The 27,564-nt window shown below is 35.7% G+C and overlaps 1 protein-coding gene across 1 annotated transcript in view; it reads left to right on the top strand.

Annotated features, from left to right (window-relative positions):
* The window catches only part of XPO4 (exportin 4), a 123,720-nt gene that overhangs the window by 32,285 nt on the left and 63,871 nt on the right, over positions 1-27,564 (top strand). The window contains exons 3-6 of the mRNA XM_082701674.1: positions 1,414-1,555; positions 6,226-6,364; positions 17,811-17,927; positions 18,666-18,819. Of these exons, the coding sequence (XP_082557800.1) occupies positions 1,414-1,555; positions 6,226-6,364; positions 17,811-17,927; positions 18,666-18,819 (552 nt within the window). The remainder of the gene's footprint in view (positions 1-1,413; positions 1,556-6,225; positions 6,365-17,810; positions 17,928-18,665; positions 18,820-27,564) is intronic.

Below are 27,564 nucleotides of genomic sequence, written 5' to 3'. Positions count from 1 at the left end.
CCTCTTTGAATAAAACATGGTTTGTTTGTTTTTTACTCCTAGAACTTTAAACATCTTTTTATAATAAGTTTACATTTTTGGAAGCTATTGCTTTATTTATTGATAATTTTTTAAGGTTTCTAAATTTTTGTGAGTTCTGATTATCATCTCAATTAGAATTCATGTTAAGATAGCATGGAATAATCAAACTTAAAAAGAAGAAAGTCCGAATTGGTTCCTCTTATTAGTTTTTATAGGTTCAAAACTCATATGTAGTAGTCTAAATTGATAGAAATTTATGTAGGATATACCTTTTCTCATGCATTTTTATAGCTTATTGTGTCAAGATCACTTAAAGATTTTTAAATGACCTAAGCTTGAGTAGGAGAGAAAATGATGTGCCTGACTATATCTTCATGCTCTTCTAATAAATTCTTGAAGGTGCCATTCTATGCCTAGAGTTAATTTCTCATGGCTTTCAGATACTCATGTCTAGTGATCTTGGCAAATAACCTGCAGTCTAATCATAGACTTTTCATGGATTTCACATGATGGTTATTTTTTAGGACTTCACAAAATTTCTATTTTTTTCTTGACTTCATTTTGACTGTTTCTCCCTTTTGATAATGCTGTTTGGAAACCGATTGTAGTGGTATTGGTGAAAGAAAGAAAAAATAGAAGATTAAAATATTTCTTACGGATGTTAATTTTCTATTTTTTCTTTCCCTCCTGATTTAGTTTTTAGTTCAGAAACTATAACTTGCTAGTTAAGGCTGGGTTTTTCTAAGTGTAGCTTTGGAATTTTACTCAGTTTGAACAATATTGCAATCAGAAAATTCACAAGAACTTCTCACCTTGTGTAAATGTGACTCATTTTTGTTTTCTTTTCTTTCTTTTTTTTTTTTTTAACATTTTGAGAAAAGTAAGCTGAACGTGATAGTGTTTATTTCTGAACTTGCTATTGGAGATGGGCCATCCTGCTGAAAGCTCAGTCACTTAACAAATATTTTAACAGCATGGCTCATCACAAATAGTGATGTTCAAAGACTAGTTTAAGATATTTTGCAGATACAAAGCTCTATTTTGCACAGGGTGAGAATCTCTTAGGAAATTTTCTGATTGCTTTATATTTTTATTTTTATTTTTTTTAAAGCTGTGTTATTTTTTAGTTCTTCATGCTTTGGAAGTAACAGTTGAAGAGAGGTGAGGAAAGTTTGTGAAAATTGTGATCGGTGATTAGCTGCCACCTGCCTGGGGTGTCTTCTGAGAGGAACTAACCTCTTTGTGGTGCTAGAGCAAGGTCACTGGATTTAAAAAGGAACAGGTAACCATCTTATTCCTTGTCTGAAAAGTTCTGTTTTTAAATTAATAAATGCAAAATGTTCAAAGGAAGATGAACTGCTGTTTAAAGAAAGTTTCTAATTTTCTCCTCAGAAACAAGTAAAGTGGACTATGTCCTCTTTCAAGCTGCCACAGCCATAATGGAAGCAGTTGTCCGAGAGTGGATTCTCTTGGAAAAAGGTAGCATCGAGTCACTGCGAACATTCCTTTTAACATATGTCTTACAGAGGCCTAAGTAAGTATGTGGTGGAGGTACTGCTAAAATACTTGTGCTGTGCTTCTCTCTCTCTCTGTTTTTTTAATGATAATGATGTTTATGGTTAAGCTCTGTTTGGAACTCCTATTTTAAAAATCACATGGTTGTGAGTTGTTTTTGGTACTTAATGAAATACTACTTTTTCTTTACGCGTACAGTACTAGGTTTTGTTTCTTTGAAAAGATGATGCTGGATGTTAGGGATTTTTTTTTTTTTTTAAGAATTTATTTATTCATTTGGCAGAGAGAGACACAGCAAGAGAGGGAACACAAGCAGGGGATGTGGGAGAGGGAGAAGCAGCAGCCTTCCTGCTGAGCAGGGAGCCCGATGTGGGGCCGAATCCCAGGCTCATAACCTGAGCCGAAGGCAGAACCTTAACGACTGAGCTACTCAGGTGCCCCGGGTGTTGCGTTTTTTTTGATGTTGGTTTAGTTCCAAAGATTTTGATTATAAATAAAAGTTGATCTTGGGCTCAAATGAAAATACTTTGTACTTACTTGTTCTTTTGGTACTTAGTAAGTATTATAAGACATAGGTGAGTATCCTAAGACAGGTGAAGAGGGAACCATCTGTGTTATGTATATATGTACATAGAAATGCACGTTAATAAGGCTGTAGAAGAGAAAGAACCAAATTTTAATAGTTTCTTTTGGAAAATGGATCAGTTTTAAGAAATGGGGTAAAAGTAAGTTTTCTTTTTGTGTCATACACATTCTGTCTGAATATTTTATAAGATTTGTACATTCATTGCCTATATGACTTTTAATATGATGAAAATTGTCAGTCACACTATTTGGGGGAGAAATTCATTTACCAGGGTGCCTGGGAGGCTGTTAGGTTAAGCGTCCGACTTGATTTCAGTTCAGGTTTTGATCTCAAGGTTATGAGTTCAAGGCCCGCATTGGGCTCCATGCTGGGCATGGAGCCTACTTAAAAAAAAAACGAAGAAGAGAAAAGAATGCATTTGCTACTTACCTTTTTTTTTTTTTAAGTCCCCCAAACACCAAGTTGTCTTTTGAGAAGAGGCAGTGCACATTGTATGTATGCTATTTGCATAACTGGACAATTGAATTTGAGGAAAGTGTTATGTAATCAGAAATGTTGGTAATTAGGAATTTCAATTAGTGGCATTAAACATACATAAAGCTTTAAAAGTAGAGCATACATTTGTTCCTATTGATTGTTCACTAGCAGTCTCTGAATTCATAATATTTAATAATAATTACTGGCACAAATTTAGCACACAGTTAAATGCTGGTTGCTTTACATATGCAAGAATGCATGAGAGAAAAAAGGCAAGATTTACTTAGCCTATAAACATTACAGGTGTAATGGGTAATGTTTTCTATAGATGAGTGAATATAGATGTGTGTAAAGGGAGAGTTTGGCTTGTTTTTCCCCATTTTAATAGCATAAGGAAAAATTGACCAGTTTTCAAACCTTTCTCTTCTCCTTCACACTGGTTTTCTTTATTTAAATTTTAATTTGTGTGATATGATGAGGCTATTTGGGTGTGATATGATATTGTCTTGCCCTGGGGCTGCTCATTGATCCCACCCTTCCCACTTGGGAACCACTGAAATCTGAACCATACACTTAATATATGGTAGACTTAGAGAGAGAGTGAGTGTGTGTGTGTGTGTGTGTGTGTACACGTGCTCACATGTGATCTCTTGTATTATCCAAGAATAATCTCATTCTTACTTTTTTTTTAAAGGAATTTATTTATTTATTTGAGAGAGGGAGAAGAGAGAGAACAAGCACAGAGGGAGAGGGAGAAGCAGCCTGCCTGCTGATGCCCGCTGAGAGCTCGTTGGAGGGCCTGATCCCAGAACCCTGAGATCATGACCTGAGCTGAAGGCTCAACTGACTGAGCCACCCAGGCGGCCCCCACATAATCTCATTCTTAAATAATTTTCATTAGTTCAGAAGCTGTTTTGGAGCTGATTGTAGGGTTCTACATTGGTTCACTTACATATTTTCTCCCAAACTGTTTAAAAACAAAACTCTCAGCGAAATTGTAAGAAGAGTACAGTAAACACACACATTCTCTTTTCCTAGTGGGGATTCAGTTAACATTTTGTCACATTTGATTTCTCTTATATATGTGCATTCCCCCCCCGCCAACCACCTGAAAGTATGCCACAGAAATCGTGGTACTTCATCTTTAAATATTTGAGCATCTCTCCTGAGAGCATAATCTCAATACTCTTGATATAATTGACATATCTGTGTTAATCTAATGTAATTCTGATTCTACATTTTCATTTCCCCAGTTGTCTGAATTATGTTACTGATATTCTTTTTCCTTTATGTTACTTGTTTGATCCAGAATTTAAGCACAGATTATATGTCGTATTTAGTTGTCATGTCTCTTCAGTCTCTTTTAATCTGGAATAATTCTACCCTTCTTCTGTTTCTCATGACACAGCCATTTTTGTCTCGTAGAATTTCCTACAGTATGGACTCAAGTCAAATGAAAACCATTGGTGTACTGCATAGGTAGAATACTATGAATATTGTGTTCATAATGTTATATACTTCTCTGGGGCGCCTGGGTGGCTCAGTGGTTTGGGCTGCTGCCTTTGGCTCGGGTCATGATCTCAGGGTCCTGGGATCGAGCCCCGCATCGGGCTCCCTGCTCCGCAGGAAGCCTGCTTCCCTCTCTCTCTCCTTCTGCCTGCCTCTCTGCCTACTTGTGATCTCCGTCTTTCAAATAAATAAATAAAATCTTTAAAAAAAAAATGTTATATACTTCTCATTTGGTGCACAGAATTTTTTCTGTTTTTTTTCCTCCTAATTGAGGTAACATTTGCATAGAGTAAAATGGAAGGTACACTTGACAGTATAGCAGAGTGGTTCAGAAAGGGACTGATTTCCACTTCTGCCACTCTGCACTGGCAGATTACCCTCTTTGTGCATTAGTTTTTTTAATTGTTGTTGTTTAATTAACTTAGAGTTAATACTATTTTACTCAAAAGATAGCTGTGAGGATTAAATGTATGTATTTCTGTGAAGGTGGTTTATAGGAAGCCTTGCATACTGTAAGGATCAACAAATGTTAAACATTATTATTTATTTTCCTATTAACTTACAATTTTTGCCAATGGACTTCCTTCAAACTTGCTTTATGGGGGCTCCTGGATTGCTCAGTTGTTGAGCATCCGACTCTTGGTTTTGACTCAGCTCATGATCTCAGGGTTGTGGGATCAAGCCCTGCATCAGGGTCCCTGCTCAGTAGGGAGTCCGCTTGGAGATTCTTTCCCTCTATCCCTCCCCGCAATTATACACACACACATGCACCCCCACCCTCAAATAAATAAAATCAGCTTTATGTACATCTCCTAGGAGTAATCAGTGTATTTGAAATTATTGTGTTGCTCCAAAAGTACAGAAATTCACTTTGATCAATTCATATTCTTCCACATAGTAGGATCTCTGCATTTATTTGTTTAATGAATACTTCAAGTCTGTATTTTGAAGGAATGCTTTTCACTTCAGTCTTGACAGGGAGACATGTTTGTTTGTAAATGCCCATCATGTGTTGGGGGAGTCCTCCTTAGTAATGGCCCCCCAACCATGTTCAGGGAATGTTTTTGGAGAAAGTGGCATCACAGTCTTGGCAGAGGATATCAACATTTAGAGGCCAGGAAGTGCATGTGCATTGTGCCAGGAATTGAAAGAAGCTCAGTATTTCTGCAGTTTGGAGTATGTGTGGGTGGGGGGAGATTAGAGAAGGCAGCAGATACCTGACCATGAAGGGCCCCAATCGGGACACTTTCCAGGGCTAAAGAAAACACTATTTGTAAGTAATGATGTGAGATAACAGGTAAATTGGGAGTGTTCAAAGAAAGCTGGGCAGGATCCCACTGCTTACAAGCCATATTAAGGAATTTGGAGTTTATCCCAAGGGCACATGGTTGTCGTATCCTATGGCATTCTAGAGTCTGGATTACAAAGTTCAGAGTTAGTTTTCTGAACCTTACCTTTAAGAAGAGATTGCAAAAAGACAGATCTCTGTTTCCTTGTGGTCTAATAGACTTTGTAGAATGCCTCTACTTGTGATCAGTCAGTGCTTCTGCCATCACACTGAGGAGCACAGTTTAGATAGGAAATTTTAAAAAGTTTTTAAAAAATTTGTATGTGTCCATAATGTATCATGAGCAGCTAGCATGTTACCTTTTCATATTATAGGGAATGAATTTAAGATTATACTACTGGTTGGAGATGGATATAGATCAGAATTTCTAATTGACAGAATCATAAGCTGGCTCTTAATGAACTGACTTGCATTTATTGAACACTGCCTAAAGCAGCTAACACTTATCTAGCACTTAGTATGCACTGGACATAGTTTTAAGAACATTTAATCCTAGTGACACCCCTGTTCTGTTTACCCCCTTTGAACAGATGAGAAAGCTTGAGGCTGTGAAGCTATCTTGCTTAGGGTCACATAGCCCGTAAAATAATGAGTGCAGATTCAAATCTAGACCTTATGGCTTTGGACACTGTGCATAACCAATAGGCTATACTACTACCCTCATATATAAGCAGTGCTATTAGTAGCTTCAGACATAGTGAGAAATTCGGGAGTATCTTTATAGTAGATTCACGTAAAGATTTTTCACAAGGATTTTTATGTTTTACAGCCTCCAAAAGTATGTTCGGGAACAGATTCTATTAGCAGTAGCAGTAATTGTAAAACGAGGATCCTTAGATAAATCAATTGACTGCAAAAGCATTTTTCATGAAGTCAGCCAGTTGATAAGTAGTGGCAATCCCACTGTGGTAAGTACGCTATCTGTATTTATAAATATTTAAAATTTTTATTTTGTATGATGTAACAGTAATGAAATCTATGTTAAAGAACAAGTGCACAGTCTAAAAATCAAGCAATTTTCATTTGTTCATATTTTCTTTTAGTCTTTTGTGTTTACATACTATTGATATAGAATACTTTGCTTTTTCCTTTGACTCTGTTTTTCCGTGTTGGCATTGTTCATAATCATCATTTTAATGGTATAAAATACTATAAGCCATTACACTATAATATTCTTAAATGTTTCTTTTCTGTTGAGTGTTTTTCCTCATTTAATAAACTGTTGACAACTACTAATGATAATAGAAATGTTTGAATAAAATATAAAATGATATGTCATATAACAAAAACTATTTAAATGTTGCTGTACTAATGAATCAAGGTATGCTTTGACCACCAGGTGTTAATTGAACACATTTGAGATCCCTTTTTCTTGACTTAATTACTCTGGGGAACGTGTTTTTTTTTCCCTTTCAGTATTCTGTCTACCTTTTGAGAACTAGTCATGCCTAGAGAGTGGTGGTAGCCTCCTGTCAGAGGCAGGAGGAGTTGGAGTTGGTGTTAGTGATCAGCTGTGATCTGTGGTTAGAACTTTAGACTGCTTTAGCTGAAGGATATTGTGGAGTTGGGTTTTGGTAATACCTGGCTCTTCTGATTTTCATGTGTAAATCTTGAAATGTTTTGGGTGGTTTTTCATTTTACCAATATCTTTAATCATTGGGAAGATACCTATGTGAGGCTATACATGTTAGAACTTCTTATGAATTACTTTACATCTTCAGTGGCCCCTCAGGGAGCGGTACGATTTTAATAATGTATTTGATGTATGAAGTTAGGGTATAGGTACATTTTTGGAGGACTCTAACATTGTCACTTACTTTCTGTAGTATCTTGGATCTCCTGCCCCTCACACCTCTTACCATAAACAGATGCGCACTCTTCTCTTTGCTCTAGTCATCTGTCCCCCACTCTGGCTTGGATCGCCAGCCTGATACACCAGGGTCTCAACTGAAGGACTGCAAAAGGAAGTTGTCAGGACTTTGGAACTTCCTCTACATGTCCAAAGTATATTTTGTTTTTCCTTTGGAATACACCAGTGGTTATATGTCTGTTCTTTTTCCTTATCAACTTTATTGAGGAATAATTTACTTAATGTTACCTTATTCATTTAAAATGTACACTTCCAGGGACGCCTGGGTGGCTCAGTTGGTTAAGCAGCTGCCTTCGGCTCGGGTCATGATCCCAGCGTCCTGGGATCGAGTCCCACATCGGGCTCCTTGCTCAGCAGGGAGCCTGCTTCTCCCTCTGCCTCTGCCTGCCATTCTGTCTGCCTGTGCTTGCTCTCCCCCCCCCTCTCTCTGATAAATAAATAAAATCTTTGAAGGAAAAATAAATAAATAAATAAAATGTACACTTCCATAGTTGTGACAGCTGTGTATGAACTACCATCACAGAACAGATACAGAACAATTTTGGTTGTGTAGATACCATGTTCTTTGCCATTTTTGCCTCAGATTTCTTAAAGTACTGCTCTCCAGTAGAACTTTCTTTGTTGATACAAATGTTCTGGATCTTTACTCCAATATGTAGCCACTATACCAGACACATGTGGCTTTTGAACATTTGAAATGTGGCTGGTGTGACTGAGGAACTGAATTTTTATTTTGTATTAGTTGAAATTCAAATAAACAGAGCTTGTGGCAACCATATTGGACAGTGTAGTTCTAGAGACTTAGATAATCCAAAGGTCTAATTTTATGTTTTTTTTCCCACTTAATCTTAGTATAGGAAAGTCTAATTGCTTACATAAAACTGACAGCTTCAGAAATGTGCATGTGTGAATCATTACATTTTATGAGTCATTTTGGCTTTTATTTTATGTAGTGCAAAGCTCTCTTGAACATAGTCCTCAAGATTCTGTTTAAAATTTTTAGATAAAAATGATTGGGAAGCTACTTTTTAACTGTGTTAATCTTTATACTTTCAGAATCTCTGTTGGTAGACATGGTCTCCATTTTTGATGATGAGCTTTGTGCCTGTCATGCTGATGCCTCAGGGTTGCCTACATTAGTTGTGTAATGGTAATCTTGTTATTTGCATGGATTTTTGTTCACATTTGTTGCCTAACTAATGGCCATGTGTGCAATCCAGTGGTGGTGGTCATTGATATCTGATGGGAAAGCAACTAGCCATAAGTGGTAGGGAAGGGGTATGTGCGCTCCAATGTTTATAACAGCGTTATCGACAATAGCCAGATTATGGAAAGAGTCCAAATGTCCATCAACTGACGAATGGATTAAGATGGTGTGTGTGTACACACACACACACACACTGGTATATTACTTAGCCATCAAAAAGAATGAAATCTTGTCGTTTGCAGTGACATAGATGGAGCTAGAGTGTAATTATGCTAAGCAAAAAAGAGAAAGATTTCACTCATAGTTCACTCATATGTGGAATTTAGGAAACAAAACATGAATATTTGGGAAGGGGGGAAAAGGGAAGCAAACATAAGAGACTCTTTTTTTTTTTTTAAGATTTTATTTATTTATTTGAGAGCGAAACAGTGAGAGAGAGCATGAGAGGGGAGAAGGTTAGAGGGAGCAGACTCCCCATGGAGCAGGGAGCCTGATGCGGGATTCAATCCCAGGATTCTGAGATCATGACCTGAGCCAAAGGCAGTCGCTTAACCAACTGAGCCACCCAGGCACCCACCATAAGAGACTCTTAACAATAGAGAATAAATAGGGTTGATGGAGGGAGGTGGGTGGGGAATGGGCTAAATGGGTGATGGGTATTAAGGAGGGCAGTTGTTACGATGAGCTCTGGGTGTTAATGTAAGTGATGAATCACTGAATTCTCCCAAAACCAATATTATTCCACTATATGTTAACTAACTAGAATTTAAATAAAAATTTGGAAGGAAAAATAAAGTAGTAGGTAAAGGTTTAGAACTAAAGCTACTGCTTAGAAATGTTTTCCTAGACCCTGCTGCTCTGAATCAAGTTACTCTTCATATTTTTAGATTCTACTTGAGGATGTATTGTTTTATTTGCTAATCTGCAGTAAAGGAGTCCAGCTCATTGTGATTGACCAGGATTTAACCTTCAGGAAATTAACTAGTAATTCTGGGATCTATATGTTTATGACTAATGCTTTTTCCCTTGTTGATTTGGTGATCATGTTAGCCTAGGATTTCAGTGTTAAGGTAGAATTTCTGTATCCTGTCCTCATCCGCTACGAGTAGTTGCTTGGCTCCAGATACTGAAGGCACAGGAATTGCGTTCTCTTTCTTCCCCCTTGGGTAATTTGACCCACCACAAAAAGTAGTCCCAATGCAACCTGACATTTGGATCTTTTTGAGCCACTGAAATAATTGATGTTCTAAGAATGTTTGGAACAGATGTAACTGTTTAGTTAGAGAAGATTTTGCTCTGTTCACAGTGTGTGCACTCTGAGAATAGTGGGTAAATTTAATATCCTCATGAAATATTCCAAAACAAAGTTTGTTTGTTTTTTTTTTTAAGTTGAATTTCTACTAACAAGATTAACAACTTAAAGTAGTGGGGAGTGAGTAGTGAGAGGTAGAATTTAGTTTCAGGATTGCTGGATGAATTTACTTCAGTGACCACACTGGAACATTAAACTAGAAAAGTACTCCTACAGTTACACGACAAGTTAAATGCCCACCATGCCACCATGTGGCCATCCCTATTTGTCCTTGCCTGGTAGTTTAAAACTAGCTGATTTGACAGGTCTATAAAAATGAGGTTAAGACCAGTACAAACAACATTTTAATATATTTTCTTCTCTTTATTTTCTTCTGAGACTAAGAATTTGTGGGAATGCTGTAAGAATTTACTTAACATTTTCTTAATCTCAGAGAATTATTAGTAGGAGGGAGGGTAAAGTAGAATGTTAAAATCAGAACACTGAAACTTTCTTCATGAGAGTAATTTTAAGAGCTATTTGAAAAGAAGAGCTAACTGACTGATTGTTTTCTATAGATAAAAGAGTTGATCTCATAAATTACTTAGTTTACTAACTTTCCCATCATACCTCTTCTAGAATAATGTTCCCATCAACCTTCACTGGTCAGAAACTGAATGTAGTCTGGCTTTCCCATGTCCCTTTTATATTTTGTGGTGGTCCATCCCCTTTACTAAAGTACATATTCAAATAAGTTTTGGGGCAGTATAGTAGAATAGAACACCGATTCTGATTTTGGATTCACATTTAGGCTTAAATCACAGCTCTTCTATTTATTGTCTTACCAACTTGTACAAATTATTTACCATCTCTAGGCCTTGATTTACTAATACTGTGTGTAAAATAAATGTGATTAATGTCCATTTCTGGGACTCCCCAGGCGAGGAGAGATGATGTTAAGTAAATTAGTTAGTAAGCATTCAACAAATGTATGTTTTATCTTCCTAGTGATCTAACACCTTTGCTTATAGAACTTTGGGACATACGCTCTTCTAATAGATTATCTCTTTTAATGGAAATAATACTTTTTAAGTGTTGAAATTAGAAGAATATATTTGTCCTTTTACTCATGAGTGGAAACTAATTGTATATTTTTAAAATTATATATTTAAAAAAAATCCAGGGCGCCTGGGTGGCTCAGTGGGTTAAGCCGCTGCCTTCGGCTCAGGTCATGATCTCAGGGTCCTGGGATCGAGTCCCGCATTGGGCTCTCTGCTCAGCAGGGAGCCTGCTTCCTTCTCTCTCTCTGCCTGCCTCTCTGTCTACTTGTGATCTCTCTCTGTCCAGTAAATAAATAAAATCTTAAAAAAAAAAAATCCAACATAATAACTTTCCTTTAAATGCTTTTAGGAGGTTTCTTACAGTGTTCGTTCTTTACAGATAGTAATAAAGTATTTCCTAAGGAGATTATATTTTTTAAATACAGTCCATTTTCCAGGTGTCATGATGTATTCTCAGAGTAATTGTGTTGGTACAATTATTAAATAATATGTTGTTTCCTGCCTGTCTTTGTGGACAGGCTGTTTTCGTTCTGTGGTTATAAAGGTTGTCATGGTTACTTCATCTTGGTTTGTAATTGTATCAAACTCACTCTACTAATTTGAAAGGGATAGGCCTGGAGACTTGAGTTCCTAAGGAAATTAGCTAAGTTTTTTTATTTTAAATTAATATTTAAGCTAAATATTTAATCTATTTAATGTTTATTTCCTTTGAAAGTAGTAAGCATATGTTAAATCACTTTTAAAGCTGTTTAATTTAGCATTTAAGCCTCCTGTCTTCCTCTTTGCCATGCTAGAGAGAAGTGGGTGAGAAATTCACTTATCTACAGCAGTGCTGCCCCTGGATCTGATAGCCAGCCTAATCTCTCTTATCACAAGTCTCATTGATGTTTGCTTAGAAGAGCAGCTGGAAGTCTGCTTTATCTATGGCAACCTTTCATAAAGTTTATTCTTGGTAATAAATCTCCTGGGGTAAGAGCCAGGCTATTATAAGAGACAATCCTCTCTCTGAACAAGAGTATTTTATTTTGTCAGCTGGAGTTAGTATTTGAATATCTTGTGCTTATGACAGTAAGCTGGAGAGTAAGGCAAGCTGTCTCTGAAGGGTATTTTTACACCACCATGAAATTATTGGCTTTCACTGGAAATGAGAATGCTGCTGTAGGATTGTGATGTGAAGACAACAGTTACTTAAGTTGTTAGTGAACTTAACTTGTGAATTTTTAGTAGTTCAGTGAAAGAAAACATTAAAACTCATTTATAATGTTAAGACCTCATTGAATTTCTTCTGTTGTACATATTTACATCTTCTTTTTGAAATTTATTAACTGCTAAAAAATGGTGAACACATCATGTATTCGTTTTCTACTTGCCTTTTGTTAATATGGTATTAGGTATAGAAGCAAATGTTGATTCATCAGTTCAGCTAAGATTTACTGAGCATCTGCTATATTGCTTTAATGCTTTAGTTATAGCTTTCTTTTTTTGACCATTATCTTGTAGTTTTAATTTGATGCAATGTACTTAATAATCAAGAAATGGAACAAAAAAAGCCAAAATATGTATTTTTTATGATAATGATAAAAATACTGTTGTTGTTTGACCTTATCAAATCATAAGTTACTATGTATACATAATACTTCTACATGCATTATCTAATTGGAACCTTTGGACAGTCATATGAATTAGACAGGGCAGAGGGTGTTAACCCCTTTTATAGATGAGAAAACTGAGGCTAAAATAGATGAAGCGATTTGCCCTCAAGTTACTTGAAGTGGTAAATCTTGAAGTGTTAAAACCCAGATTTTCTAATTTCTTTGTCAAAACAGGAAGATCCTTGTACTAGATTCCCTAAAGAGTCCCATAGAGTATTTTCATTTAGAGTTTATTTTAGACATAGTTTTTAAAAATTTTATTATTTGGTTTCTAACTTACTGAAAACAAAAATGATCAATTTAAGACTACGTGTTAGTGCTAGTCAAATTGCCAGCAACAATGAGTGATAAGACACCAACAAAGGATGGTGGAGAAAAACTGGGGCAAACATAAATCAAAAAGCATTGAGTCTGGTGTCACTTGGTCAAAGGATATAAAGCATCATATGTTTTAGTAGATTCCAAGTATTCTCTTTATTACAACATCTTATAATAATTCCCTTAGAAATAATTGATTTGAAAAAATTTATGTGAAGGAAGTCGCATTAAAAATAAAATACTAAATTCTCTATGATCTTGGATAAATGAGACATTACTGTGTTAACCTCATGCTGCTAATATTTGTACAAGTGATATTTTATACTAGTCTAATCACTGCTAATTTTAGTTTGACAGTCTTATAGTATACTAATCAGTTCACTTTGATCTGTTTTCATTGAAATTCACCACTTTAAATTATTTACAACAGCTTTTGTTTCTGACCCTCTTAAATATCAGAGTCCCTGACTTTGGTACAGAAATAATTATCTAGCCCTGACTATGACAAAGGGCCAAGAGGCAACACTTGAAAGTACTGGTCATTAGAGAGGGGTTAAGAGGTAATAATACCCTTGGGATGACCATTGAGACCTGAAAGTCTGAAACAGGCAGACAGGAATCTTCTACATGTGTAAGAAAAGGAAAAACTCGTTATCTCTCAGAGGCAGATTTTATGCTTTTCTCCTGCTTTCCTCTTTGTTTGTCCTGAGAAGGAGTTGTCCTCTTTTTCCCATAGGTTATCACATTTGGCTTGCTTCCCTAGTTATCTTCATAACAGTGCACTGCAGCTGCTCTGAAGGTAACTTGATTTTAATGAGATTTAATTGATAACCAAATATCGAAAATGAGCAATCAAGTTAGGAAATGAGTCCTGGACACTATGTGATATGTGAGCTGTGAATAGGGAAAAATAATGGTTTTGATAATGTATAGAAGTGCTTTGCCTTACTGCGCTACAATCAGTGCTTAATTATTCATTGTTCTTGAGGCACCTTTGAACCCTAGTGGTGTGGAATATTGAATGTACGTAATGTTAATCTCAAATCCTTACAGAGTTTCCAAATTAAGGAGCAATTAAACTGTTATCTTTTAATGATGAGACTATCTTACTGAATTTTAGTTCTTTGAAAACTGGTAATTTTAGGTAGGTTAACACCAGAATATTTGGTTTCTGATAATACTTGTAACCATGCTGCATAATACATTTTTATGTATTTCTTACATCTTTTATTAGTAATTTGAAAAGAACTTACTTTAAAAATTTTTGTCTTTTTATTTCATAAGTATAAAGTGGAAAAAGGAATACAAAACAATACATACAGGTGATAGTAATGATATATAAATGATGTATGCCTATGAATGAAAAAATTAGAAAACTGAACAGATGTTCAAAGTAGTAACCTCTCTATGGTAGGATTGTGAGCAGTTTTTCTTTGTGCTTTTCTGTACTTTCTAGTTTTTCTAAGATTAAGTATTTTTATAGGAAGAAGTTAAAAACAATATTATGTTCAGAGAATTGAGTATATAATAAGACTCTGTTTTGTTTTTAATTATCATTTGTTAAGAATGTAATTTTCTGGGGTGCCTGGCTAAGTGTATGCCTTTGGCTCAGGTCATGATCCTAGGATTAAGCCCAGTGCCCTGTGTTGTGCTCCCTGCTCAGCAGGGAGTCTGCTTCTGCCTCTCCCTCTGCTCCCCTTCCCCACCCCACTTGTGCTCTCTTTTCATGCTTTGTCTCTCTCAAAAAAAAAAAAAAACAAAAAACACCTTTTAAAAAAAAAATGAATGCACTTTCCTTTAAGGGTGAAATTTACTTCAGTAACATAAAAGTTTGCTCTTTTGGAGAGATAATCTTTATTGAGACATTACTGTGTTAACCTCATGCTGCTAATATTTGTACAAGTGATATTTTATACTAATCTAATCACTGGATGAAGCCATCCTATCCCCCTGTGGCTCCTTGTTTATCTGGTGATGTTTGTAGTTAAAGGAGACTTTTATTTTTAAAAAATTCTCTTTGGGGTGCCTGGGTGGCTCATTTGGTGAAGCATCTGACTCTTGCTCTCAGCTCAGGTCTTGGCCTTAGGGTCATGGGTTCAGGCTCCTAGTTGGGCTCCATGCTGAGCGTGGCACCTACTTTAAAAAATGATAAAAATTCCTTCCTCTTTTCAAGTAACATTAGCTTCATAAAGTCTTCAGCTTTCATTGTTTTACCTTTCTTCTTCACTCATTTTTTCATATCTTGACTTCAGACACATGCATGTACTGCATTCTTAAGAAATGTTTATTTCACATAAAAATAAAGCTTCATTGTGAGTACAGGTTGTTTCATTAATTAGAGGTGTGTTACTGAGAATTTGAATGTGGAAATCATTTTAAAATAAGCCATTTTGTGGTGAATAGAGATTGACAGTAATAGTTTGAGAATTTATAAATACTTGTGTATACTTTTATAGATAATAATTTAAGAATGATAAATTTGTGTTTGATGAGAGCTTCTGGGTTCAAAATGTTCTATTCACTGAAGTCTTATTTAGAAAGGATGAGATAAAAACCAAGGTTAAAAGACATAAAATATAGGATGCTATAAAATGTTTACAGAATCAGAGGATCTTGTTGTCTTAGATTTCTATGTGCTAACTTTTTGCTTTGAATTTTATTAATTTGAACTTAATACCTTTCTCTCCTAAAGCCTAGGTATATTAAAAACTATGTTCATAGTTGGTCCCAGTGTTATTTAAATGTATCTGTGAGGTTTTGGTTCCTTGCATTTTAATTATTTAACTATTTTAAAAGAAACCTATTTTTTAAAATACGATTTTCTTAACTGGGAAAAAAAAAATGATGGGATTGTACTAGTGAGTTTCCAAGAGTCTGTTAATGTATAAAATGAATTGAGTTATGTAACAGACTATTTTTTCTATGAGAGGTTTTTAGTGCTTCATTTTTCAGACCAGGTTTCTTTCTCCATGTGCCTTGGGCAGTTAAGCTTACACAATTCTCTTGATGATTTGGGGACATTTTTATATTAAATGTATTTTAAAGTAAAATTAAAAAGTGAGTGTGTATGTGTGTGTTTGTGTGTGTGTGTATGTGTGTTTAAACCAGGCATATTAAGAGTACTTTTACCATTGTTGAAGGCAGCTTGGTCTATACCCCCAGATTCCTGAAGGAATTTGCATGTATTCTTTATTGTTAGGGCCTCCTGGTGTGGCAAAGTCTAAGAAACTGCTTGAATGGATGGGCTGGTGGTGCCATCCATAAATAGTAGTTATACAGTCATGCTTATTTTAATTGAGATTAAGAGACAAATATGAATTTAATTCTTTTTTTACAGTTTTTAGAAGAAAGTTTCAGACATCTGCAAAATTAGACATGTAGTATATTGGTCATCCATGTAACCATGATTGAGCTTCAGCAAATATCACCTCATGCCATTCTTTAGGAATTTAATTTTATGTATATTTGCTCAAATTTGCCAAGATAAGCATCTGTAAGGTCAAGGTACTGACATCAGAAGCATTTCTGAACAAAGATGTTGCAGTTGGTGGGTGGGTATGACTGTGTTCAGCTGTTGTATAAGCTTGCATAAATAGTATCATCTTGACTTTAATCTTTCGGTTGTTCAGAGGTAGTGTGCATATTTCTGCTTAACCCCTGGAAACTTGCCAAAATCATTTGTATCCTCTCCATCCTTGTTACCTTGACCCTGAATAGTTTATGAGTAAAAGCAGTAAGTTGATGTTAGGAGCCTGTTGAACTAGAAGAGATTATGCTGAGTGAAATAAGTCAAGCAGACAGTCACTTATCATATGGTTTCACTTACTTGTGGAGCATAAGGAATAACACGGAAGACATTGGGAGATGGAGAGAAGTGAGTGGGGGGAAATCAGAGGGGGAGACAAATCAAGAGAGACTGTGGACTCTGAGAAACAAACTGAGGGTTTGGAGGGGAGGGAGGGTGCGGGGTTGGGTGAGCCTGGTGGTGGGTATTATGGAGGGCACATATTGCATGGAGCACTGGGTGTTGTGCATAAACAATGAATTTTGGAACACTGGAAAAAATTAAATCAAAAAAATAAAATCACTAGAAACTTATTTAGCGTACAAAGGAATAAAACTCTTACCAAAGAACTCTGTTTAAGTCCAAGTCACAAAAAGAGATTTTAGAATTTGACCATGTTGTTCTACTCTAGGGGATTAATACTTTGAGAAACTTCTGAGAGACTAAAAGTTCTCAGAAGCTAACCTTTCCAGCACCCTGGTTCACCATTGTTTCCTCCAACCAAATATTACACTTCTTGTGATGGCCTAAATTTTTGCAAAAATAAAACAAAAAAGGGAACATCTTCATTTTCAATTTAAAAAACTTCTGAGAATTATCTGGTTAATGTTTTGGATGCTGTAAAATCTGTTTCGCTTTACAAACATGAGAACATAGACTCAGAGAGACCTGAATTCAGATCTTGGCTGGCCTTACTTACTTTATACACTTTATAAACATGAGAACATAGACAGACCTGAATTCAGATCTCAGCTGGCCTTAATTACTTATCCTCTCCAAATCTCACTTGTTCAAATGTAAAACGGGGATATGGATTGTTGTGTGAAGTAAATGAAATAATACATTTAACTTTTGTTATCTTGAGGTGTAATTTGCTCTCTATGATTGAATAGATGTATATCCTGAGTTAAGTCGTGGATGGATTTGTATAGCTGAAATTGGGGAAGTACTATTTATAATTACTAGGATAGTTACAAAGGAGAGCTAATTTTTACTTTGTCATAACTAGTTTTCTGACTCGTAGGTGTAAGATCGAAAGATATAATAGAAGATCTAGAGATATAATGGAAGATCTAAAGATAGAAAATGTTCTCTGAACAAATAGTGTATTGGAACAAAGCATTGGAAAAAAATCATGCCTTACGGTTTGTTTCTTACCAAATAATTACAGCAAACTCTGGCTTGTTCTATTCTAACTGCACTATTGAGTGAATTCTCAAGTTCAAGTAAAACTAGCAACATTGGACTCAGTATGGAATTCCATGGTAACTGCAAAAGAGTTTTTCAGGTACTGGTATTTTTATGTTTTATTAGATTGTTAACATTTTACCATCTGTTCCTAATGGAGTGAGAACATTTATTTTATCTAATTGAATGGTAGCCTGTACTTGAAGATTTGTGTTATGATTTCATAGCATTTAATAAAGGATAAAGATAAGATAGGATAAAGATTTGGCAAACATAGTTGACAATTTTAGATTTCTTGTTTAATTCTAGTCTTTAAAAAAAAAGGAAATACCACTCCAAAGATCCTTAGATTACTTATTTTGTTCTTATTGCATTTAGATGTAACTAATTCAATTGGTAGGATTTTGCTGGCCTTAAAATAGGCCTGGCAGAATGCCAATGAGGGCCATGTATTTAAAATGTTATTGCAGATGGTGTGGGCTCTTTGTCTCATATGTATTGTTTGGCTCTGAAGTAAAGTTATGTGAAGGCATTGGCTTAAATCCGAGGGCTCTGCACTAAACAACTGACCCATCCAGCTCTCTAGTAGTTGTCAAAGACTGAGCTTCTTTATGGAGTAGCATTTATATTATAGTAGATGCATTCAAACGGGTGTTACTTGAAAGCATACTTGTGATATAAATTATGAGCAGGCCTGAAAATGGAAAATGTTCTTAAAGAGGTAATGTTTTTCCTTGAAAATTTTAAGGTTTTTGTTTATCTCACTTTATGGTTCTTAAATGGTATACATTTTGAATAAGCTTTTGATTGAAAAATACATGTGATTTATTTATTATAGGAAGAAGACCTTCGTCAGATCTTCATGTTAACGGTTGAAGTTCTTCAGGAGTTCAGCAGGCGGGAAAACCTCAATGCTCAGATGTCTTCGGTATTTCAACGTTACCTTGCACTCGCCAATCAAGTCTTGAGCTGGAACTTTCTTCCTCCAAATTATATCCTTTTAACAACTGAAGAGTTTATTTGTGGTAATTTTCATAGATGACTTAATTTTGGCTAAAAGACTTCATCTCTGTAGATTTGTAAAGCATGTTGTTGAAAAAAAATGAGCTTTTTTAGAAATGGAATTAATTTTTTTTTTCATTTTCCAGTACACAGTGCAGTGGACTACTTAGAGGTTTTAAAATTTCATTTATAACTTTGTAGAAGAGAGTCAAATAAATGGAAGCATTTAGTGGATAAGGGTGTTATTGCTAACTAAGGAATAGCAGTGTTCCTTAGGAAGGAAAAGGAAGAAGGTGGGAAGCAAATTTTTGTCAAGAAACTGAATCATTTCCTCCATCTAACATGTGATTACATTGGATTTTTTTGGCTGACTTTCCTTAAGTCTAATGTGGCATTCTCTAATTTGATCTTTTTGGATGCAGATGTAAATATTAAGGTAGTGGTATGTTTATTCTGTGAAGACCTTTTTTAATGTAAAAATATTAAACTTTTATTTCTAGATAGTTATGAATAACACAAAATAAGTTTAAATGGGTTATGTTGTATGTACGTGTGTGCTTTTTAAAAAATCAGTTACTGAAGTTGAAAAATTTGTATTTCTGAGTTTAAGGTTTATGATTTGCTTTCTAGAACATTTGCTGCCTATTGATAGATTGAAAGCAGTAATAGCTGGTGTCTCTTCATCTTTATCATAATTGAATCAGACAAATCTAGGTTCAGCAAATTTAAGCGAATTATTTAACATCACTGAGACTTGGTTTTTCCAGATATTAAATGGGGATATGGAATTGTTGAGTGAATTGAATGTAGCAATACACTTAAAACACTCAGGAGTTAGCTAGTATTTATTCAGCTTTAATAGTTTACTTAAATGAAGACGCTCATCAGCTGTCTGTGTTATGTTCCTTTTTCTTGACCTAATATATAAGAAATTTAATTTAACTTCTACATGTCTTTAATAAGTCTTTTCTTGGGGGCCTGAGTATAGGGGGTTATGGAATCTATTAAGGAGAAAAAGACAAAATGACAAGCATATAGGAAATACATATTTACCCATACCAGAAATTTAAGATGAGACTCATCTTTATTCCAACAGAGCCAACAGTTGCTACATTCATATACTAGAAATTACCTACTGTTTTTGGCTGGTAATATTGTGGGATTTTAAAGGGGCTAAGTGGGGTTAGGTACAACATTATCTTCTATTTTCAAGTTAATACAGTTCTGTAGAAAACTAACTAAAATATATAGGGTATTGAGTCTCTGACTCAGACCTTGAGTTCTCCAGTTTTCTTTCCTCAAGGCAGACATGGTCAACTACTGCTCTGTGGGGCAGAGCTTACAGGGATGTTAATCACTTTCTGCTTTTATCCGTGTTCTCTAATCATTTTTCTACTCATTATTAATTTTATATCTTCAGTACATTCTTTTTGGTTGTTAAAAGGCACATATTTTCTTAGGTTTACTTTTTAAAAAATTACCCCTATGAGTGTTGCAATATAATTTTTGCTCCAGTTTTTGTTAGTAAAAAGAAAGATGTTGAAAAACTTTGAGACAGATTTAAAAAGTAGCAGGCCATATGGAGCTATCAAAACATTAATTATATATGTAGGGAAAATCAACAAAAGTTACACTGCATATATTGGAGCCAATTTTAAAATCTCTGTTTTAGGGGAAAAAGTAGTTGGCTGAAGAGTGACTATTTTGTAAAGGGAAACAGTGCTGTGGGAGTTTGGAAACAAAGTTTGTCTAAAGATACACACATAAAATATTTTCATAAAGTATTTAGATAAAGCTTTGGAAAACCTGTCATCTGAAAATAATAAGCACAACTACAGTGTTCCCAAAGGAAATAATTCCTTGTTTAAAGAAAAGTAGGTCTTGATCTTGACCTTCAGATATTCTACTTCACGGCATACAGATAAATTCATATCTGATCAGAGATGTTTGCATAGTAGCCATTTGTTGGCCACTTGAACTCTAGTCCAGTATCCCTTCCTGTAAGTGGATTAGCTTTAAATGTAGGAAAAAGAGCATGGCAATGGAGTTAAACTAAGCTATACTTTTAGTGCTAATTAGGGATCAGTTTCAAGGAACCCAATTCTAATATAATTTCTAATCTTGGCTATTCCTTGGTAATCGATTTAATCATTGGGAAGGGAACTGGATAATTATTTAGCTTTGTACCTTGAAGAGGATCTACAGATGAAATTTAACTTAGTTAATATAAAATGGTTGGCTTTTTAAAAAATGATTTATCTTTTAAGGTAGAAGAATAGCTAGTAGACCTTGTAAAGTGTGTATTATGTATCAAATATATTCTATCATTTAGAATGGTATCATGTTAAATGAGGCTATGTTAAATTGCCAATATCAGTCTCTATTCATAATTTTTTGTAATGTGCTTTTCTCCTTGGCGTCCTTTTATTTTGATGTAATTCTAAACATACAGAGATACTGTAAGAGTAATTCAAAGAATTGGCATGTGTCCTAATACCAAGATTCACCAGTTGAGAACATTTTGTCCCTTTATTTTTCTTTCTATTTCTTTCTGTTTCTACATAAGCATAATTTTCTATTGTAAGAATATACCACATTTCTATGTAATCACGGATCAGTTGATTCATAGTTGGGTTGTTTCAACTTTTTGGTTATTATGAATAATGCTGCTGCTATGAACATTCATGTTTGGACTTATATTTTCATTTCTCTGGGATACCTGGGGGATAGAATTGCTGGATCATATGGAAACTCTGTGTTTAATCTTTTTTTTTTTTTTAAGATTTTATTTATTTATTTGACAAACAGATCACAAGTAGGCAGAGAGGCAGGCAGAAAGAGAGGGGGGAAGCAGGCTCCCCGTTGAGCAGAAAGCCCGATGCGTGGCTCGATCCCAGGACCCTAAAATCATGACCTGAGCTGAAGGCAGAGGCTTAACCCACTGAGCCACCAAGGCTCCCCTCCGTTTAATCTTTTGAGGAGTTGCCAAGCTGTTTGCTAAAGTGGCTGTACAATTTCACATTCCCACCGACATTATATGAGGTTTCCAATTTCTCCACATCCTGGTCAACACTTGTTATTTGTCTGTTTATAGCTATCCTATTTCATATGAAGTGGTATTTCATTGTGATTTTGATTTGCCTTACCCTGATGGTTAATGTATTAAACATCTTTTTATGTGATTGTGGGCCATTTGTGTATCTACTTTGGAAAAAATGCCTATTGAAGTCCTTGTCTGTTTTTTAATTGGCTTATTTGTATGTTTAAATTTGAATTGTAATAGTTCTTTATATATTCTGGATACAGATACATGATGTTCAAATATGTCCTCCATTTCTCAGAGCCGTATTTTATTTTTTACGATATCCTTTGAAACACAAGTTTTGAATTTTGATCATGTCCAGTTTATTTTTTATTTTATTGTCATATCTCATAGCCCAGTCCAAGGTCATGAAGATTTATGCCTGTGTCTTCTTCTACGACTGGCTTCTTACATACAGACTCTTCATATTGAATTACATACAGACCCTTCATATTGAAGACTTTGATCCATTTTGAATTAAGTTTTATGTATGATATGAGAAAGTGATCAGGCTTATTCTTTTGCGTGTGGATATCCAGGTATCCCAACAGATAACTGACCATTAATTAGAAAGATAGAAGAGTCTGGGGGAGTAGGAAGTACCTGAGATATGTCATGGTGGTGAATGATGACTATATCTATTAATATGTAACTTGTCCTAACATGAATTTTTAACTTGGAATGCCAAAAGGATTGATAGGAGAAATTATTCATATCAATCTGTAAGGTTAAATATGCATGCTTAACCTCTAAATTTGTATTTACATAGATATTTGTTGAAAAAGGAAATGATTGTAGACCAAAATATGTATTAGATTGCCTGGAAGGAAATTTTGTATAGTCGGCTGCTGAAGCTTTTGGAAATTTCTTACAGAGAAGTACGTAAATTTTGACTATAAAAATGTTATCTTGAAAGCCAGTTGAGGCTAACTCAGCAGTGGAGCTAGGATATTCAGAGAGGTATTAATGAAAAGAATACACTAATTGAATATTTAGATATTTATTCATATTTCAGAGTATACAGTAATTTATTTTGCAATGATCTTAGGTCAAGATTAATGTACATACATAGAGTTTCACTGAAGAAATCATAACTCTATAGCAGTGGCTCTTAGTTGGGGTGATTTTGCACAGTTGGGACATTCGGCAATGCCTGGAGATGTATTTGGTTATCACTTCTAGGGGAGTGTTACTGGCAGCTGGTGGGTAGAGGCCAGGGTTACTGCTAGACATCTGCAGTGCACAGGATGGCTCCCACAGGAAGCAGTTATTGTGCTCAAAATGTAATCAGTAGTGATCCCTACAAAAACATTTATGTGAATGTACTTAGCAGTATTATTTATCATAGGCAAAAAGTAGAAATGACCCAAGTAGCCATCAACTGATGAATGGATATATGTGGTTTACCCACATTATAGACTATTATTTAACAACAAAAAAGGAATGCCGATAACTGATAAATGCAGCAGCATGGATACAGCTTGGAAACAACATACATCTTAAATGAAGGAAATCATTCACAAAAAACCACATGTGCAATTCCAGAGTAGGCAGACCTATGGAAACGAAGATTAGTGGTTATCTAGAGCTGGGACGGTTGGAAGGAAACAGGAAGTGATGGCTTAAGAGGATGGGGCTTCTTTCTAGATGATGAGAATGTTCTAAAATTATATCATGGTGATGGTTGCGTAACTCTGAATATACTAAAAACCACTGAATTGTACCATTAATGAGTAAATTATGTAGTATGTAAATTAAGTCTCAAGGCTTTAGAAATACCAGTCATGCCAAGGGTAGAAATCTTGCCATACAGGTTGACTGCCTACTGTCGTAGAATGTTATAGAGGGAGATTAATGATAAAGTCTTGAGAGATACTCCTTTTATGGGACCATTAAAGGGAATGAGAATGATTGAAAGAGAAGCAGAGTAGATCGATGGTAGAAATTTTGGGTACCACAGCAATAGTAAAAAACAGGAAGAAGCAAAAGAGATTGAGCAGGACAGTTCAGACAAACAGAGGGAATAGCTAGGCAAGGGAGTCTGGGAAGCAAAGTTAGATCAGTGTTTCAAAAAGGTTGTAGACATGCTCTGTTACTGATAAGGAAGATGTAGATTGGGTGTCAGGGCACAGATAGTCATGTGGAGATCTGTTTATTTGAGTACCAGGTGGGTGGGGTATTGCCCAAAAGCCATTTCGGTGATTGACTAGTGATTGGTAATTGAGGTAGAAAGTGTAGGTATTGGGTGTCTGGGTGGCTCAGTGGGTTAAAGCCTCTGCCTTCAGCTTAGGTCATGGTCTGAGGGTCCTGGGATCGAGTCCCACATTGGGCTCCCTGCTCATCGGGGAGCCTGCTTCCCCCCTCCACTCTCTGACTGCCTCTCTACCTACTTGTGATCTCTGTCTTTCAAATAAATTAAAAAAAAAAAAAAAGAAAGTGTAGGTATTTCTTGGACCGTGAACTGTGAGAAATTGAGTGACAGTTTGAGACAGTTGAAGGTTTGAGACAGTTGAAGGTTTAAGACAGTTGTACTTGATGCTTTGGAGAGATGAACCTGTTTATTACCCAAGGGGAAGAAATAAGAATTGAAGCAAGAAAATATAACATCGTAGTGCTAGTGAGGCCAAGGATAGGAATGTTTAGATAGCCCAACCTGCAACTGAGGTAGTGAGGAAAATAATAAGGTGGAGGATAAATGGCATGCCTACCATCATGATCCGAGATTCTTAGCCATTAAATGCTGGTTTCATCAGCTTTGTCCAGGTTTGCTCAAAAGTAGAGGAGTAAAAGTGGTAGAAATCAGTATATGATGAAATTTTTAAGTGTGTGTGTGTGTCTGAAAAAATGTATAAGCCATTGTCAAGTTTCTTCTTTGGTCCTTTTTTTGTTTGTTTGTTTGTTTGTTTTGTTTTTTCCTCAAACTATTCTCTGTTTATACCTGATATTTTCACTTTAAAAGAAATTCTGGCACACCTGGGTGGCTCAGTGGGTTAAAGCCTCTGCCTTCGGCTTAGGTCATGATCTCAGGGTCCCTGAATCGGGCTCTCTGCTCAGCAAGGAGCCTGCTTCCCTCTCACTCTTTGCCTTGCCACTTAGCCTACTTGTGATCTTTGTCTGCCAAATAAATAAAGAAATAAACTCTTAAAAAAAAAAGGTCAGTCTCTAAAGTCATTAATCAGCGTATGAAGTAGTTTATGTATTATCCTTCCAGGGGTATTTCTGTTTTACAAGGAACGTATCTAGGAGAATCAGCAAGAAGAATTTCTGACTTCAGGCTGTTGGAAGGGAAGGTTATGTTGAGAATTGTCCCTCAGTCCTGGGTGATAATTGAGTCTCCTGAATTACATGTTAACCTATACTATAATATTTTGAAAAATATTAGTAGTTGAACTTATAAACTTGGTAGTTCTTATGTCTGTCTTCTTGCCTGTGACATCCTGTTATTACCCCATTATACATAACTATAGTTACTTAGAACCATGATAGCCAGTAGAGCTTTTGGCTATAGGAGAAAGTTAACTTTCTCAGAAAGCAACTGCTTTTCTGATGTCAGCCTACACGTGATTAGAGAGCAAACAAGGGAAGGTCTGGGCCACTAAGTTGTTTGCTACTGTCAGAGCAAGGCTGTGCAGTTTTATTTTCTCTTTCTAACCCCACAGATTTTTCACTCACTCCTTTTTTGTTTTTTAAATTAATTTTTTATTTTTTATATACATATATTTTTATCCCCAGGGGTACAAGTGTGTGAATCACCAGGTTTACACACTTCACAGCACTCACCAAAGCTCACTCACTCCTTTTTATAGTTTAAAGCTATGCAGGAGCAAAGGAGTAATGGAATGAGCATTAGAAAAAAGTCTGCCAAGAGGAACCTTAACTTCTGCATTTTTAAAAAAATATTTTATTTATTTGACAGAAATCACAAGTAGGCAGAGAGGCAGGCAGAGAGAAAGAGGGGGAAGCAGGCTCCCCGCCAAGCAGAGAGCCCAATACGGGGTTCGATCTCAGGGCCCTGAGATCATGGCCTGAGCCGAAGGCTGAGGCTTAACCCACTGAGCCACCCAGGCGCCCCAACGTCTGCATTTTTAAACTTAATTTATCTTAATTGCTTAGTAATTTCAGGCCATAGGCAACTTGAAAGTTGAATCTTACATGCCAAGAGCAGTGCCCTTTGGTGCCTCTTTAGCTCAGTAAGTTACATCATTTATGTAGGTGTCTGTTGGACAGACCTTACTTAATTATTTTAAATGCTGTATTTCTCACTAGAAAATTTCCTTTAAAATTATGTATTTATAAAGAAATATATCCATTGAGTTCTAAATTCCATGAACTAGCTGGGTTATCAGTTCAAGAACTTCTTTTTTTTTTTTTTAATTTTATTTATTTATTTGACAGAGAGAGAGAGAGGGAGCCCAAGCAAGGGGAGTGTGAGAGGGAGAAGCGGGCTTCCTGCTGAGCAGGGAGCCCCATGTGTGGGGCTTGATCCCAGGATGCTGGGATCGTGACCTGAGCTGAAGGCAGACGCTTAACGGCTGAGCCACCCAGGCACCCCAATAAATTCTTAATGGATGCCACTACTTACAAGGTAGTCTGGGATGTACTCTGAAGCATGGAGTTTAAGATTATATTGTTTGCAAAATGATGTTGTTGGGAAGATGGTAAAAGAGTTGCCCACTAAAGTACTTGTTTTCCCCATGTATTAGTTTTAAGTGAATACTCAAATTATAATTATGTGGAGAGTTTTGGTTTATTAATATCTAATGTGAATTCTTGAAGGCCATTCTATACATTTTAATTTTGATGGCAGGATTCTTTTGTTCATATCAGACAGCATTAAGACTATGTGGATTTAATCTTTTTCTTGGTTAAAGCAACTTTGCTTTTGTCATGGGTAGAACTGTACTTCCTACCCTGGTCGGTTGTCTTTAGCAGATTTTGGTCATTATTTGGACTGGGGAAAAGTGTGCAAATGTGTTACCATTAGTGCAAAATCATTGTTCTACTGACAGTAGGCTGGTAGCATGAGCTTTATATATAAAGATTATACAGCTGCCCACCCTAGACAGTTCTTGTGATAGATCAGACAGTGATATTAACATTGTGGCCCCACACCTTAGCTCAAGTTGGATTTTTAAGTTTCATGAAAGAGGGAATGACACCTTTTCTCTCTCTTCACATCAATGTTGGTTGACTAGCCTAGCCCTATAGTAGGATGGGTAAGCAACCAACATACTGGAATAGAATACAAAAGAGGCTCTGACCTAATCACCAAAACATATATCCACACCTAAATGTGTAGCATTGAACTCCATGAAAGTAATGAGAATGTCATCTAATTGGGGTAAACTTCACTTGCTATATCTTTTAAATTTTTAATATTTGGTTTTCTATTTTTTAATCCACTTAGGGTAGTAAATATTCCTCATTATACATCAGGTTTCCTTCTCAAAGAAGGAGGAAGTGGGGAATCATCCTATATGGAAGACTTTGATTTTACTTAACATTTTAAGTCATCTAAAATGTCTGCTTGATGCGTTATATCTTTTCATTAAAACGGCTGTATTCTTAATTGAGGATTCATGTTCAAAAATTTATGTTTGACATTGATAAACAACAGATACATGTTGACATAGTTTAAACGTTGAATTAAGAA

This window comes from Mustela nivalis (genome assembly GCF_964662115.1).
Source record: "Mustela nivalis genome assembly, chromosome: 15".
In the NCBI taxonomy this organism is placed as follows: Eukaryota; Metazoa; Chordata; class Mammalia; order Carnivora; family Mustelidae; genus Mustela; species Mustela nivalis.
Note: the sequence above shows the minus strand (reverse complement) of the source record. Positions and strands in the feature narration are given on the sequence as shown.